Here is an 18308-nt window from a genome sequence, read left to right on the forward strand (position 1 = left end):
CAGATATAGGGTGCGAGGACCCAAGATGTAGGGTGCCAGGACCCTGGATGTAGGGTGCGAGGACACCAGATGTAGGGTGCGAGGACCCCAGATGTAGTGTACAAGGACCCCGATGTAGGGTGCGAGGACACCAGATGTAGGGTGCGAGGACACCAGATGTAGGGTGCGAGGACACCAGATGTAGGGTGCGAGGACACCGGATGTAGTGTGCAAGGACACCGGATGTAGTGTGCAAGGACACCGGATGTAGGGTGTGAGGACACCGGATGTAGGGTGTGAGGACACCGGATGTAGGGTGCGAGGACCTCCGATGTAGGGTGCGAGGACAACGGATGTAGGGTGCGAGGACCCCCCGATGTAGGGTGCGAGGACACTGGATGTAGGGTGCGAGGACCCCGGATGTAGGGTGCGAGGACCCCGGATGTAGGGTGCGAGGACCCTCGATGTAGGGTGCGAGGACACGGGATGTAGGGTGCGAGGACCCCGGATGTAGTGTGCGAGGACCCTGGATGTAGTGTGCGAGGACAACGAATTTCGGGTGCGAGGACCCCCGATGTAGGGTGCGAGGACAGCGGATGTAGGGTGCGAGGACAGCGGATGTAGGGTGCGAGGACCCCGGATGTAAGGTGCGAGGACCCCGGATGTAAGGTGCGAGGACACCGGATGTAGGGTGCGAGGACACCGGATGTAGGGTGCGAGGACACCGGATGTAGGGTGCGAGGATCCCAGATGTAGGGTGCGAGGACAACGGATGTAGGGTGCGAGGACCCCCGATGTAGGGTGCGAGGACACCGGATGTAGGGTGCGAGGACACCGGATGTAGGGTGCGAGGACACCGGATGTAGGGTGCGAGGACCCCGGATGTAGGGTGCGAGGACAACGGATGTAGGGTGCGAGGACCCCCGATGTAGGGTGCGAGGACAGCGGATGTAGGGTGCGAGGACAGCGGATGTAGGGTGCGAGGACAGCGGATGTAGGGTGCGAGGACCCCGGATGTAAGGTGCGAGGACCCCGGATGTAAGGTGCGAGGACCCCCGATGTAGGGTGCGAGGACACCGGATGTAGGGTGCGAGGACACCGGATGTAGGGTGCGAGGACCCCGGATGTAGGGTGCGAGGACAACGGATGTAGGGTGCGAGGACCCCCGATGTAGGGTGCGAGGACACCGGATGTAGGGTGCGAGGACACCGGATGTAGGGTGCGAGGACACCGGATGTAGGGTGCGAGGATCCCCGATGTAGGGTGCGAGGACCCCCGATGTAGGGTGCGAGAACACCAGATGTAGGGTGTGAGGACACCAGATATAGTGTGCGAGGACCCAAGATGTAGGGTGCCAGGACCCCGGATGTAGGGTGCCAGGACCCTGGATGTAGGGTGTGAGGACACCGGATGTAGGGTGTGAGGACACCGGATGTAGGGTGCGAGGACCTCCGATGTAGGGTGCGAGGACAACGGATGTAGGGTGCGAGGACCCCCCGATGTAGGGTGCGAGGACACTGGATGTAGGGTGCGAGGACCCCGGATGTAGGGTGCGAGGACCCCGGATGTAGGGTGCGAGGACACCGGATGTAGGGTGCGAGGACACGAGATGTAGGGTGCGAGGACACGAGATGTAGGGTGCGAGGACCCCGGATGTAGTGTGCGAGGACCCCGGATGTAGTGTGCGAGGACAATGAATTTCGGGTGCGAGGACCCCCGATGTAGGGTGCGAGGACACCGGATGTAGGGTGCGAGGACACCGGATGTAGGGTGCGAGGACACCGGATGTAGGGTGCGAGGACCCCGGATGTAGGGTGCGAGGACAGCGGATGTAGGGTGCGAGGACAGCGGATGTAGGGTGCGAGGACAGCGGATGTAGGGTGCGAGGACCCCGGATGTAAGGTGCGAGGACCCCGGATGTAAGGTGCGAGGACCCCAGATGTAGGGTGCGAGGACACCGGATGTAGGGTGCCAGGACACCGGATGTAGGGTGCCAGGACACCGGATGTAGGGTGCCAGGACCCCAGATGTAGGGTGCCAGGACCCCGGATGTAGGTCGCGAGGACCCCCCATGTAGGGTGCCAGAACCCCCCATGTAGGGTGCCAGAACCCCCCATGTAGGGTGCCAGGACCCCGGATGTAGTGTGTGAGGACCCCGGACGTCAGACTAGGACAGGTCTCATGAAGCCGGTGTCACAGTGAAGTTGGCTCTATTTGGGGACACAGTGTGTGGGATTGTGGTAGGCATTTGTCCTGTGTGAAAAGACATCGGAGCCTGGCTAGGGGAAGAACACACCTACACGGTCAGCGATCACTGAAAGCCTTCCGAGTCTAAAAATAACTCTGCCATCGCCTCGGAAAACCTCTCTCTCTCGCTCTCTGTATCCCCCGACATACGGGGAACTACAACTCCCACAATGCAATACCCGGCGAACCCGCTCTCAGCCAATCCAAAGTGCCGCCTGACCGAGGCCTCGCCCTTGTATGCGTCACGTGAGGCGGCCCGGGTCCTCCCCTCCTTGGATAGAGGTGTGCTGTGGGTTCAGAACTTCCTGTCAGGCTCGTCGGCCCCGGAGGCGGATCTGGCCCGAACAGGTAGGCAGCACAGAGCGGGGATGACGGGTCTGTCCAGTCCTTGAACAGGTCGGTGTGGTGTGGGGATGGTGGTGTAAGGTGGCACGGTGCCCACTGATAACCGTCCGGGTTGTGAGGAGTGCCCGGCTGTCAGTGCTGGGGGTGGGGTGCAGGTCATATTTCTGGTGTCCTCCTGCACCTGTCCTTATGTGGCAGTGAGGGGAGAGGGTTCATGGGAGGCTGGCTGAGTGCTGGGTCCATGGAAGTGCCTCATCTCTACAGGTCTCCCTTCATATCCTCCCTTATTATTATTTCTGGAGGTGTAGTGATTGATCTCTGTCCTCCATATAGAGGGGATATGGAGGGGCCTCTCCTAGAACATTGGCTGAGAACTTGTCACTTCAATGTTACCAAAATCTCTGATCACATCTACAACATCAATATGTCCTGCAACATCCAATCCCCCCCAGTGATGTCAGAGCCCCAACATCTCCCAGCTTCACAGTCTTGATTGGCCAAAACAACAATAACATGTACACAGGTGTTCATCCTGGTACCAAGACATGCAGACATTCATTTGTGTTTCCTTATTTCCCCATTATAGCAGTGATTTCTTGCAGTCTCACCATCCCGTGCCCGCAGCCTCCCGGCCTTCTGCCGTCCCGTGCCCGCAGCCTCCCGGCCTTCTGCCGTCCCGTGCCCGCAGCCTCCCGGCCGTCTGCCGTCCCGTGCCCGCAGCCTCCCGGCCGTCTGCCGTCCCGTGCCCGCAGCCTCCCGGCCTTCTGCCGTCCCGTGCCCGCAGCCTCCCGGCCTTCTGCCGTCCCGTGCCCGCAGCCTCCCGGCCTTCTGCCGTCCCGTGCCCGCAGCCTCCCGGCCTTCTGCCGTCCCGTGCCCGCAGCCTCCCGGCCTTCTGCCGTCCCGTGCCCGCAGCCTCCCGGCCTTCTGCCGTCCCGTGCCCGCAGCCTCCACCCAGCAGTGCACATTTAGGAGATATTCCTTTTACGTACAGGTGAGCCTTATTCTAGGATTACCTGTAGGTAAAATCACAAAGCGGACTTTACTACCGCTTTAAGCTTTGACAATAAAACCTGAAAGCTGTGTCTGTTCTACAATAAACATTCTTCTTGCTTGTAAGTTGGAGTGCAAAGTTGTGCTATAAGGGCTTGTTTATATCAGTGGTTGGGGGGTGGTAAAATCACTTAGTTCAGCCAATTGTTTATGGCCCCTCAATTACTCCTGCTTTAGCTGCAGAGGCGGTAGTCAGGGGGGTGCATGTGCCACAGCAGGAATTCTACCCCCTGTTGCATTTAGCGGAAACTGCTACCTGCCAAACATGGCCCATTCAAGTGAATGGGGTGGCCCTGCAACGTGTTAGTCTGGCATTCAGGGAATTAAAGCAGGTGGTGAGGAGGAGATACATCTTCTCACCACCTGTCAAATGCTCTCTGAAGAGTAATCCAAATGCAGGTCACTCTTTAGAGAGTAATGCAAGTGTAAACGAGGCCAAGAAGTGATGTTTCAGTGCATGCTTTGTTTTTCCCGCATCTCCCTGCAAACATACAAAAGCTACTTACTGAGCCTGCTTGTTCAATGCATAGGTTTCAATGTCTTGTGATAGAGTGACAACACTAACCCACCTTCTTCTGAAATCAGAGCAGCGTTGTCACTCTCACGTCTCCAGTGCCTGTGTTTCGTCACATATGGCGACCCGCTGGAGTGCGCATGCGCGACACCGCCATATGCGTTTCAACACTGTTGTTTTTCATCAGATTAGGTGACCCATCAGAATGTGTAATTGAAGTGACGTTCCGTCGCCGCCATCTTGCTACATCCTGCACTCCTCAATAGTAAGGATACACTGAGAAGGGGAAAGTGGACATCTTGTTACACCCACTGGAGTTTTGCATTGTACACTTATGTGTAACAGTAAACTGAGTTTATATAGTGAAATACAGTACTTAGAACTACGTCTGACTGGTTAGATGTTGAATTTTGAAAGCAGCGAACTTCTGTCAGAATAGCAAACCTATGACATAAGCAGGCTTGACGCTGCTTTTAAAATTCAACATCTAACGAGTCAGACGGAATTGTAAGTACTGTATTTCACTAGATAAACTCACTTTACTGCTAAAAATAAGTGTAAAATGCAAGAGTCCGGTGGGTGTAAGAAGATGTCCGCTTTCCCCCTTGTCAGTGTATCCTTAATATGGAGAAGTGTGGGGTGTAGCAAGATGGCGGTGACGGAACGTCACTTACGTGACGGTTTTAGTGTGCTCTCTTGTCCTAAAACTGTTGGAACGCATATGGCGGCGTCACGCATGTGCACTCCACCAGGTAGCCAAATGTGATGGGTCGCCATATGTGACGAAAAACCTGCAAGGACTACAGTGTGACATGTTTGTGTGATTAAAGGAGTTCTGTGGTCACAGCATACAACTTTTTTTTTTTTTTTTTTATATCATAGCAGTGATAACAATACAAACAATAGTTCTATTTGACAATCCAATATAATCGCACATGAAAAATCTCCTTTCTTGTTATGAATTCTTCCTGTCTGCTGGCCATCAACTTTCTACAACTTCCTATATTCCCTGCTTGCTTTGCAGCTTCTCTTTTGCTGTTTACAGTACATATCCCAGAGTACATTGCTGACTCCGCCTCCTGAAACGCCACCTCTCGGCACCTCTGTAGTTCAGTTGTCAGGCTCTGTGAAATGTGTGACACAGCAGTGCCTACTCACCGAACATACTAAATATATGTCACAGAATTCAAGGAAATAAATGTGTGAGGAATCTTCACAGAGTAAGATTACAAACTTCAAAATAATTCAGATTTAACTCCTTCCCGCCAGCTGTGCACATATATGCAGCCTCTTGGTTGGTGGGCCTTAATGCTGAGAGGCCGCATATATGCATACCTAAAGATAAACACAGCTGTGCCGAGAGCAAGCACCCCCACCACAGGTACCGGCGGAAAGTTCCTGATCTATACTTTCTGATCATGTGACTGCTGTGACAGCCAATCGCAGCAGTCACATGATCAGAAACCCCACAACGCCTCCTGGCATCTGAAACCCCTTAAAGACCAGTTCACACCATAGAAACACAAACTGGATGCGTTCCAGATGCTTTTCTGTATGTGCTTTTTCGATGTAGTCTAGTGCATTTTTCCTTTCTATTTTCTTAGCCTTAAATAAGGACGTGTGTTCCAGCGCGTTTTAGGTGCGGTCCAGTACCTTTTTTTTTTTTTTTTTTTTTATTTATGTGGAACTGCAAGCACTGGTGTGAACTACCGGTATGCCATTGAAAATCATATAACCGACTTTCCATGCGTGCTTGATGCAGAAAAAAATGCACTGGACTGAATGTGGTGTGAACTGGCCCTAAAGGGACGGGAGGTGCGAAGGAGTTATAGGCTAAGCAACGCTGTACACAAAGGAAATTTTTGTAATTTTTTTTTTTCCCGCTTTCTTTTGGTGGTATTTAATCATCACTATGTTTTTTTTTAATTTTAATTTTTTTTTTTTTTTTGCGCTGTAAGCAAAAAAAGACAGTTTAAAAAAAAATTTTCTTCATAAATTTAGGCCAATATGTATTCTGCTACATGTTTTTGGTAAGAAAAAAAATTCCTAATAAGCGCATATTGGTTTGTGCAAAAGTTAGTGTCTACAAGTTGTGTGTCTATATGTATGTGTAATAATAAAAAAACTATATATGTGTGTGTGTGTGTGTGTGTGTGTGTGTGTGTGTGTGTATATATATATATATATATATATATATATATATATATATATATATATATATATATATATATATATATATATATATATACTGTAATATTGCGGTGGACAATCTGATAGAGCTGCATGATTAATCGTATAAAGATCGCGATTCACCCCCTCTCCACACGCGATCTCCAGGCTGGATTAGCTCCATTTTCCAGATCTCCCCGTCGGAACCAGCGTGGAATGCAAATGGCGCCGGTATCAGAACTGACGTCAGCAACCAGAACTGACGTCAGTCAACAGAGAGCAAAGTGCCTGGCATGGACTGTGCAAGCGCAATCAACATGCCGCTCGCACCCGATGCTCAGGGCTGGTTATTCATTTAAATACAGGGGGTGGATGTATGGTTATACATTGAACACGATCCTCGGGGCTGGCAATTCCAATTGGCGGATGCTTTTCTCAAAGGGGCGTGTTGATTGCGCATGCGCCGTCTACAGCTGATTTTTCTTTTTTAATTTAACCATTTTAAAGAATCGTGAGAGAATCGTGATCTTTATTCTAAGCAAAAGAATCGCGATTCTCATTTTTCCCAGAATCGTGAAGCTCTACAATCTGACGCTAACTGATACCTTTGACACTTTGTGGGAACCAGTGACACTAATACAGTGCTAAAAATATGCACAGTCACTGCACTAATGACACTGGCTGGAAAGGGGTTAAACATCTAGGACAATCAAAGGTTTATCTATGTGCCTAACCAGTGTTTGTGTTTACTGTGTGCTGTTTTTACTAAGGGATGTGGTGGATTTTATTCCCTGCTTTGCTTTTCCAGTGATTGGCTTGTGCTGTATCCTAATCACCGAATCATGTACAGTACTAGGTATGTGATCCAGGGCAGGAGAGCCGCTCTGCCGCCGTATTCCTACGTGATGTCAGTCAGCAAGCAGTAATATAACTCTCTTGCAGAAAAGAAAAAGCTTTCTCTGTTTTGTAGGACATGTCTTACCGCAGCCTCCAACTTGGTTAGAAAACCCCTCACGCAAGCGCTGGACGGAATCCGCTTGCTCAGAGGGGGATCGCTTTGCTGTGCCCCGTTGAGCAGGCGGATGACAGGTACGTCTCCGCTGTGCAGAGTAGAGACGGATTCCGTCCTTCTCTCCTCTATGGGAAGATCGGGTGAAAACAGCCAGTCCGTTTTCATCCGATCCTTACATATCCGATCCGCCAGATGGATGGAAAAGAGGACCACCATCAATCTGGATTTTGCAGATAGGATCGGATCAGATGGCGTCTGATGTTAGCGGACATCCGCTGCTCCATAGGTATAAATGGAGGGTCCAATCGGGTCCACCTGAAAAACCAATAGGCGGACCTGGTCGGACAGCCGTCCTTAAGTTGGGAAAAACATGCAGACACAGGAAGGAGTTTGGCAGCAGACCTCATTAACACACCTGCCCTCTCCCTTCAGGAGAATGCTCCCCTCCCCCCTTTGCCCTGCAAACAATCAATGCCAATAAACACCATTCTCACTAAGGCTCGGTTCACACTAGGACAACTTGTCAAGCGACCTAGGTCGCCTGACAAGTAGCGTCCCGTTCAGTACAATGGAACCGTTCTAATCGGAGTGACGCAAGTCGCTCCGACTTAGAAAAAGGTTCCTGTACGACTTTGGGGGCGACTTGCATAGACTTCTATACAGAAGTCGTTTTGCAAGTCGCCCAGGCAGTCGTGTGCAGGTCGCCTCGGTGAGGCGACCTGCAAGTCGTGCCGCCTCTGGTGTGAACCGAGGCTGAATACACAGCCAGGGTCTTCCTCGATATGTATTTGTACCTAACCACCATTTGTGCAGCAGCTGAGCAATCACAACACCCTATGTTGAGCAGAGCTGTAGTATTGAAAACAGAAGTGTGTTCCTGGAAGTCTGTAAAGCTCCCAATAAACACTATACAATCTTATTGTACACTCTGCTTTTAGATCCACAATCAACTACAGTATGTAGTGCAAGGGCCTGTCTGGTTGGATACAGGGTGATTGGATAGATAGGCGTGTCCTCTTCTTATATAGTTTTAATAAATTTTAAAGTGTATGGCCACCTTTATACACCTAAGATGAACTAGTTATGCTTTTGGTACCATTAATTAACGGCACCCACACAGAGAAGTAAAAACATATTTTGCCACATTAAAAAACAAGCGTCAAAGACAGCAAAACTCACAGTAAAAATGTGCAAAATGCAACACACCAAAATGTTTCATGAGCTACGTTGCCACATGTAGTGCAGCCTATTGAGATCAACGGGCTGCACTTGGTGTGAATGGGGCCTGAAAGTGAAATTGGTGTGTACATACAAGAACAATGATGCTTCATTCACATCTGTGTTTCTGAACGCATGGCAGCCCACTCAGAAAATGCGTATTGCTGTGCATTTTCGTAAATGCTCTACAAACGTGCATCACGCTTATTTGCCATTAAAAGTGAATGGCACCCCAAGAGCCAATAGCGACAAACTGCATCACACCAAAAAGTGTGGAAAAATGCACCAGTACATGATGTGCTTGGGATGGCTTGGGCAGAAGAGACGTGAGAAAAGGCTTCTTTATGATAAGTGAATTCCTGCCTGAAAAGGTGAGCTTGACCTTTAAAACAAATAAAAATATATATATATATATATATATATATATATATATATATATATATATATATATATATATATATATATATATATATATACTGTATGTGTGATGTATGTCTGTATATAATTTCTAACCCTTTGCAATTTAACGAATGTACAAAATAAGAGTTGACAGATTTATCAGCATTATTACTACTTCTGATAAATGTGACATCTCCTGCTCAGAAATGCTGGTTGTCAGGGAGCTGACACCCGCCAGCATCCTAACAACCAGTGACTCATCCCTGCCTGGCTTATACAGCTGAACTTTGGGTCTGTCCTTTTGGGTCTGTCCTAAAAATAACTCTATCTGGAAATACTGACAGGTAAGGTTCGCTAATTGACAGAGCGTGTAGCTCACTAATCCTGCATGCTGAAGTAATGGTGATTTGGAACACAGCTTTAAGAGTGAGACATTTGAGTGACACTTCTTCCAGAGGTTCAAATGGACTCCTTGCTAGGGATTGCAGGACTACCGACAGGTCCCACTTAGGGAAATTCTTGACCGGTGCTGGCCTTGATCTTGCAAGAGCTCTAAAAAAAAATCTGACTACCAGTGGTTCAGAGGCCACAGATTTTTCTAAGAACACTGCTAGTGCAGCAACCTGTACTTTCAAGGTACTGACTGTCTGTCTAGATAAGCCACAGCCGTGGCGTTGTCCATTCACCCATGGATGTGGTGAAAATCAATCGGAATTTTCCTGTTGGCCGTTTTACCAAGAAAATGTGAGAATAAAAACCCTGTTGCTGCTCTTCTGGTTGCACTTGGATCAATACACCCTGCTGCATCAGCTCCTTTCATAAGGACTTAATGACCAGGGCTTTTACTGGATCCTTTGGGGTATTTGTCACAAGAAATCTTCTTGGGGGAGATTCTGTAAACTCTATTGCGTAGCCTTGAGAAAGAGTGGTCAGGATGAACTGACTTGACGTTATGCCTGACCACTGCGTAAGGAATTTTTGCAGGCTTCCGCCCACCAGCAGGTTCGAGGCAATGGAATTTCTTGTGCTTACGCAGGAGGAAAAAGGATTCCGCCCTTGCCCTTAGCTTTTTGTGTGGACCAATTTTTCCTCCTCCCCTGGGACTTGTTGTCCTGCTCCTGAGCTCTTTGAGGTCGAAAAAGGCGCTTCGGGGGTTGTTTCTTCCTCTCGGCTGGGAAGGATTTCTTCCTATCAGCTGTCCTGTCTAGAATGGTATCTAGATCAGGACCAAAGAGAAGGTCACCCAAAAAGGGAATCCCGCAGAGCTTACTCTTCAATGCCACATCGCCTGGCAAAGTATTCAGCCACAATGCCAAATTTGTTAAGGCTGTTGATCTAACCAACATTCTAATTGCTTCAGCTGAAGCATCCGCCATATAGGCTACCGCGGAGGACAAGGTAGTAAAAGGATCCAAAATCTACTGCTTGGGTGAATCCGCAATTATATGAGCTTTTAGCTGGTTAACCCAGTATTCCAGGTTTCTAACGACGCATGTCGTAGCCATGGCTGGCTTTAAATTGCTCATGGTCGATTGCCAAGATCGCTTATCCATCGTATCCCATGTCCTCAAAGGCTAGGTCAGTGGATCTCAAAACCTGAGAGAAGGCAGTGTCTAGCTTGGGGACCTTGTTCCATACCGGAGAGAGGTCTTCCTTGAAAGGAAAGCATCTCTTGTGGGCTCTTAAGAAAAAAAGTTTTCCTCTCCGGTTCTTGCCAATCCTTCTTTATGGAATCTGAAAATTACAGAATGTACTTGAAATGTTCGCCCCTTAGGCTCACTTAGACCCACATACATACGATTATGCTCCTCCTTCTTCCCTTCCTTTTTTTTTTTTTTTTTTCTTTATTTTCTTCGCCAAGGGCAATATATATGGCTCTAAGAAGCCCATCAACTTCTTCCAGGGATAGCTTAAACTTGGAGGGGGCCACTTCAGCCCATTCAACCTTCTCCCCTTCTAAATCATCATTAGAAGGTGCGGGGGATTGTTTTTCCCTGGTAGAAGGACCTTCAGACCGTCTTTAACACCGAGACAGGAAGTGAACCCTGTGAAGACTCTGATGTGGAGGGCTGACTAGCAGCTGGACTACTGTAACTAATGAGTTACGGAATGTTTAAATCGTGGCATAGAGTTCCTTCTTTACAGAGGCAACCAAGTCATCACAAACGGAAGCAGATTCCTGTTTGACTAAAGAAGCAATGCGAGTACTGCATAGGGCTTTTTTCCAATTTTCTCCCATCTTGGCTTTGCATGAGGGGCATCTTTTTCCCCAGGTCAGTGCTCTTGGCCTGAGAGAAAAAAGACAAAAGGGGAAAAAACTAGGGGACCCTTAGTGAGACCCAGTCTTCACCTGCAGACCACCCAACAAGGTGCACAAGGAAGAAAAATACGGCCTCCAGTGCCCAGACAGGCCCTCGCCACCAGGGGAAAAGAAAAGAGACCGGAAACCCCAGGTAAAGGAAATGGGCAGACTTAATCAACTGCTCCTTACCTGAGTCTTGCTGGTGCCTGTCCCGCAGACACTGCATCCTCCATAGCTGGTGTGCATCACTCCACTCATGGCTTCACACGACTCTTCCAGACTCCCATAGTGCCACTGCACCGGAAGTGGAATTGAGCTTCTGCCCTGCCTCCTCCCCCTGCGTCCGGTCGCCGGAATTGATGTTGGGCGGTGACCTGCTAATAGGAAGTGTCACCTCTGGCGCCGCCGAGAATTTCTCATGGCCAACGCAAAATGGCGGCAGTGCACGCGCAGCCGTTGCTTCCAGGATACTGGAGCGGGTCACAGGATCTTCTTCTACACAAAAACCGAGTGTGGTAGGAAAGTGCCTCCCTTCAAATATCTGGAGGAAGGTGTTTCCTGTGGTCCAGTGGGAGATACCAGATCCTCGAGCGACTGCCCCCCCCTTCCTCTTGACCATTTCAAACCACGTACCCGCAACATGAAGGGGATACCTTACGCCGGGGAGGCTTCCTCCTGCCAAAAGACCTTGTCTCTATGTTGGAGGACAGGGGCTTCTTCACCATAACCCTGACCCGGTGGTTGTGGGTCTGCAGGTGGGAGGCTTATCAGAAGCAGGCCCTAGATACCACCTCTTCCACCTCTTCAATGCAAACATGTGCCGTAATTATGCAAGTGCAATATTATAGTCCATAAAGTGCTTCAATCAGTGCAAATTACAATAACGGACTTTTCAGGAAAGCAATCAATTGTTCTGTTCATCAAACAACCAAGCAATCAGCACCGCTTACCAGATTTGATGGATCTCAAATTATAGAGATCAAACGGGCACACACAGGAGAGATCACTCAGCCAGGGAAAGCATGTCCACAGGCTCATCCGATAGCAGGATCTTTCCTCCTATAGTGGACTCTCTCAGGTTTTCTGCCTTATCAGTGAGGAATATCGTATTAGTGGAGAGTCCGCTATAGGAGGAAAGATCCCGCTATCGGATGAGCCTGTGGACATGCTTTCTTCGGCTGAGTGATCCCTCCTGTGTGTGCCCGTTTGATCTCTATGATTTGAGATCCATCAAATCTGGTAAGCTGCGCTGATTGTTCTTTTCATCGAACAACAAAGCAATCGGTTGCTCTCTTGAAAAGTCCGTTATTGTCATTTGCACCGATTGAAGCACTTTATGGACTATAATATATAATTATTGCACTTGCACTTGCATGATTATAGCACGTTTGCATTTTTATATATGCAGAGTTTTTTTACATTTTTTTTTTTTTTTTTTCTTGGGTTTAGTGCAGATATTCTGCTATACATACAATTTTATTTATAATGTATTATTTTATATAGCTTCCCTACTACTTTTTATTCTGTTCACTTAGCTTGCTTACTTCCCCATGGGACTATAGCCCAGAATCACTTTGACTTTTTTGCAAACTTGGACCTTCTTCTATGTGCTTCTCTTTCCTTGTCCAATAAGCAGGCTGTGGAAAGAAAAAAAACTGAAAATTGACCTAGGAAGCAGAACTTCAGCAGCCATTTTTCTTGTAGGTACCCACTGGGTAGGTGAGCACCGTGGCCATAATATGAAGGAGGTTTAAATGTGCACATATAAATGTGGGCATGCAATTGAGATCTTTGTGTGCTGTTGCTCTGTTCATGCTTAGTCTGTGCATGTACTACCTGGGCAGCCCACCCCTCTCATGTTTTCCAGCGGAATTGAAAGTTAGAGCTTAGGGCGCATGCGCGAAGCCTAGCATGGCGGCTGTGCTTTGCTAGAGCTCCGCTCTGTGAGGGAGAAAAGCTGCGGTCACGAATAATACCGCCGGCTTCTACACAGCTCATTTCTCTCCCGCTTATCCCTGAGATGACAGAGCAGCTTTGTGGAGTATAATGGTGCTGGGAGGAAGCAGTTTTAAGGGTAAAAACACTGATAATAAGGAGGGTCAGACGCGGGCTTCAGCCAAAATGGCATCGGCCCCCTTTATCCTGTTTTTATTTCAGCGCATTCCCACAAACAGAAAACGCACCAGCCTGACTCTGTGGGTGAGTCTGATTCAGAAATTATCACTTCTCAAGATATTTCTAAAAACCCCTTAACACCCCCAGCTGTGTTAAAACAATTTGAACAAATGCTATACAAAGCTTTGAAGCAAACTTCTGAACATATAACTAACAGCATAACTAAGGAAATTGGAGAGCTGGGCAATTGTACTGCTGCCTTAGAGCTTAAAGTTGAAGAAATAGAAAACACAGCACAAGATTTTATGACTGAAATTGACAGTTTAAAAGAAGAGAATTTAACGCTGCAAACCAGATTGGAAGATTTTGAAAACAAAGCCAGATGCTCCAATTTGCGTGTCAGCTTGAATCCCTGAAAATATTACTGACATTCATGCTACAATAATCGCATTATTTCAAGAAATTCAACCAGGCATACCAATTGAGCGTCTTGAAATGGACAGAATTCATAGAGCCTTTACACCCAAAAAAGTTGATGGCCCTCCACATGATATTATCGCAAACTTCCATTATTACCGAACGAAAGAACAACTTCTAGCAGCAGCTCGGGACAAAAATCCCCTAACCTTTCAAGGATATAATTATCAGATTTTTTCGCCGACTTATCCCAATTAACCGTTTGGAAACGGCGGACAGTGAAACTGCAGTTAATGGAACTTCAACGCCATAACATTAACTACCAATGGGGCTTCCCATTCTCCATTCGCTTTAGTTACAAAGGCTCTAAATATTATTGTAAAACCTCCTGAGGAACTTCAACAAACACTTCATGACCTTCATCTAACAGAATCTGGATCCTCCATTAACAACATCACGCAGAAGATCAGCATCCGTGTCATCTTCCTCTCCTAATATCTCTTCTCAATCTTTGGGGAAAATTGACAATCAACATTCTCACAAGAGAGGTTGTTTTGGGTCCCCACCCCTGGACCAAGAAGATTCCATGGACTGACAGCTTTAGATTCCTCGGAACATCTCTCTACCTTTTCTCTTTGAGATTGAATTCTCTGGCAGTTTTTGTTTTTTGAGACCTAATTGGGTACACCAAGGGTCTTCTTTAGGCCCCAATTTAGTCCCATATTTCTCTACCTAGCTATAAGCCTTCAAAAGCTTGGTTTACCTGTTCCACACTTAGTGGGCACGTTGCCTACTTTTCAGGTTTCATACCTTAGGTTCCTTATCTCTACTATTCAGTGGATTATTATTTTAAAAGTCAAGATCTTAACCTGTTTTAATCAGAATCCTCCTAAATCATTTGTCCTCTTAGAGAACCCACACCTACCCTGGCCACCTTTGTAAGATTGCTTAAATCTGCTCTCTCACTGAGGTATTTCCCTCTCCTTCTCCCCTTCCCATCACCCTAAAAGTTCTCTATTATACCAAACTGATCTCAGATTGCAGATCTATTAAACACTCATACCCTTCCCCTAAGGCCCCTTTCACACTGGGGCGGTGGGGGCGTCGGCGGTACAACAGCGCTATTTTTAGCGCTGCTGTACCGTCGTTCTTGCAGCTGTATTTGGCCGCTAGCGGTGCGGTTTTAACCCCCGCTGGCGGCCGAAAAGGGTTAAAATCCCTCGTACAGCGCGGCTATAGCCGCGGTATAGCCGCGCTGTCCCATTGATTTCTCTTTTTCCTCTGCATGTCCATTTGTACAGGTTCGGTTGTCCAGTACCTCATAACTATAGGTAAGTTTAATTTCCTAGATCAACTACCATGGCACCTCCTAAACATTTTTTACCCTGAATGTTCAGGGTATCAATATTCCTCAGAAGAGAACTAAAGCATTCCGTTTTTTTCAGGCTCGAAAAGCACACATTGTGTGCTTACCGGAAACACACTTTACAGTAAACTCTACGCCTAAATTTATGAATTCTTTTTATCCGCAAATATTCACAGCCTCAACCACCACCGAACAACGTGGTACTCTCATAACGTTCCACCGCTCCATCCCATTCACACTCCAATTGGAAGTTTAAAGACCCGGAGGGGCGTGACCTAAATCTCACAGGACACATTATGGACTCAGCAGTTACTATAGTGTCCTATTACGCACCCAATAAACAACCCACACCTTTCCTTACACACCTGATGCAAGTAATTACTACGCACAAGATTGGAACCATTATCGTGTGGTGATTCCAATCAAGGTATCACACCTTCTTTTATCAAAAAAAAAAATAAAAAATTGCCATATCACCTAACCCAGACTCCAAACAAAATATCTTTTTCCCAGCTTCTTTCTTTATATTTGGGGAAAAAAAAATTTTTATTAAATTTTTCCAAAGAAAAGGAGTACAGAACAGGAACAATACAACTGTGGCCATAATATGCGGTCAGACTTACATACTGGTCTTTAACAGAAAACTAAGATTCCATCTGCAATGTGGATAATATAATTGGAAAAACATGTTCAATCATCACATACAGCACCCAATTCGACCATAACCATTCCTTGTCCCCATATACATATTTTCTTAAGATGCCTTGGACACTGGGCTGCATACATAGTCAGATTATCTGTATCCCGACCACATTAGCAAGACCGGAGAGAGAGGCAGATTTCAGATTAGCTGAAGAGAAAACCATCAGTTGAGAGGGTAGAAAAAGGAGGAGAAGAGGGGAGGGGGGAAAGTGGTATTGTTCAACACGAGCGTGATGGATGAGGTAGTAGTATTATCTTTCAATCGGTCTGTCTCGTCGTGGCCCTAAGCGATGAAGGTCTGCACTTCATCAGAGAATATAAGCATATTCCATAACATCCCAGGTTTTAGAGTGCTTTTCTTGTTTGTATTGTGCTGTGAGCACTAAGTCCTCAAGTTTTTTTAATGTCCTCTACTTTACGCAGCCACAATCCAATAGATGGGGATATGGTTTGCTTCCATGTAGCTGGAATACAAGATTTTGCGGCATTGAGTAAATGTCTTATAATAGATTTCTTATAAGACTGTGTAGGAAAGAATCTATGTAGTAGCTGGGGGGTATAATACCACCTTATAAGGACCTTATAGTTTGTTTCCTGTATTCTGGTGCAAATGGCCGATTTTAGAGAAAATCTGATAATGTTTTGTTTGTGTGGCAGCGAGAGTGCATTGTAGGTCACTTTCCCATTTTTGCAGGAACCTCAAGTCTGGTTGTTCCAATGGGGTGTTAAGCAGAGCATATGTTTTTGAGAGTACTTGGGATAGTATCCCTTCGTCTCTACAGTATTCTTCAAATGTTGTCAGGTCGCGTTTGAATTGTGCTGGTTCTGGTATTGATTGTATGAAATGATTTAAGCGGATCGCCTTCCAAAATGTAAGTTGGAAGCTCCCGGTATCGCTCATCAGGGATTAGATCGAAGTCCAGTGTTCCCCATCTAGATAATGTAGAGCACAGTTTTTACATGCAGTCCAAAGTGTCTCATATTCTACTTGGTCTAATCCGGTCGGGAACGCTGGATTGCCTAGTATTGGGAATAACGGGGATTGTCTTGATGTCAGGGAGGTCGTTTTGATCATAATGGAGCCTACTCGTAACGCGGCACCTATGATAGGATGTGTCATCATATCTGGAGGTAGTTTATCATAGCACCATATTGCTCCCTTTAGCGGGACCCCTACTTGAGTGCGTTCTACTTGAATCCACAATTTGGTTTATTTGTGTCTGTTCCAATCAATAATTCTCCCTAGGTGTACCACTTGGTAATAGTGTTTTATATCCGGGAGGGCCAGTCCTCCATAGTGTTTCGGTAATGTCAGGTAACGTTTGCATAGTCGTGGTTATGTATGGGACCATATAAATTTTGTGAATATTGAGTGTACTCGTTTAAAATATATCAGTGGGATCTTAATTGGTAACGCTTGAAACAAGTATAGGAATTTCGGGAGGATACACATTTTAATAAGATTGCACCTGCCGAACCAGGAGTCGTTTGTTCCACTCCTCGAGCAGTCCACTTGCTTTAGATAACATTGGGGGGAAATTCAGTTCAAATGTGCAGGTAAGGTCACCAGGGATAATGGTTCCTAGGTAGTTAAGATGACTGTCTGACCATTTAAAATTAAATTTAGTTTTCAGGGGAGTCAGGTTGTCAGATGTCATGTTAATGCCCATGGCTGTGGATTTGTCAAAATTAATTATTAGATATGTTTCCATATCTCTTGAATTCTTTAATTAGGTTTGGGAGTGATATCACCGGATTAGTAAGAGAAAATTTAAAGATAATAAGCGTATGCCGAAATCTTGTATTGGGCCTGATCTATGGTGATTGCGGATATGTCTGGGTTCCGGCGTATTGTACATAGAAAGGGTTCTAGTACCAGGGCAAAGAGAAGGGGTGACAAGGGGCATCCCTGTGCATTAAATTAAGTACCTTTTTGTAATGTTGTTCCTAGCCTCTCTTGAGGGAACAAAACCTACTTGATCTAAGTGTATCAGGTCTGTCATATGCTGTGATAGTCTATTGGCCAATATTTTAGTAAAAAGTTTGAGATCTATGTTTAGAAGAGATATAGGCCTATAGCTGCTGCAAGCCGTTGGATCTTTTCCCTCTTTAGGTATGAGGGAGATGTGTGCTCTTAAGGTATCTCTTTGTAGATGGCCCCCCTCTGTGAGATTGTTAAACAGTTTCATCAAGTATAGGCTGAGTACCGATGAGAGGGTTTGATAATATTGAAGGGTGAACCCGTCGGGGCCTGGTGCCTTACCCGGTTTCATGCTTTTGATAGCGCATTGTAGTTCCATCAATGAGATGGGTTCCTCCAGTGCCGCTCCAGTTTCTTCTGAGAGTTTGGGAATGTCTGACAAATTGAGGTAATCCTTTATTTCAGAGTCACTAGTACACTGGAGGTTATATAGGGATGAGTAGTAGGCCAGAAACTCGCTGGCAATTTGGGTGGGCATGACTTTCCTGATGT

At 46.8% G+C, this 18308-nt stretch overlaps 1 protein-coding gene across 3 annotated transcripts in view; it reads left to right on the top strand.

The window, feature by feature from the left end:
* Positions 1-2427: 2427 nt before the first annotated feature.
* MTM1 (myotubularin 1) overlaps positions 2428-18308 on the top strand; it is a 167465-nt gene continuing 151584 nt past the window's right edge. The window contains exon 1 of one of the 3 annotated variants that reach the window (XM_073599275.1): positions 2428-2574. In XM_073599275.1, coding sequence (XP_073455376.1) covers positions 2464-2574 — 111 coding nt within the window. In that variant the 5' untranslated portion in view covers positions 2428-2463. Of the gene's footprint in view, positions 2623-18308 lie in introns of all 3 variants that reach the window. The other 2 variants (XM_073599276.1, XM_073599277.1) reach the window with 2 other exon arrangements.

Source organism: Aquarana catesbeiana, linkage group LG09 (genome assembly GCF_042186555.1).
Source record: "Aquarana catesbeiana isolate 2022-GZ linkage group LG09, ASM4218655v1, whole genome shotgun sequence".
Lineage (NCBI taxonomy): Eukaryota > Metazoa > Chordata > Amphibia > Anura > Ranidae > Aquarana > Aquarana catesbeiana.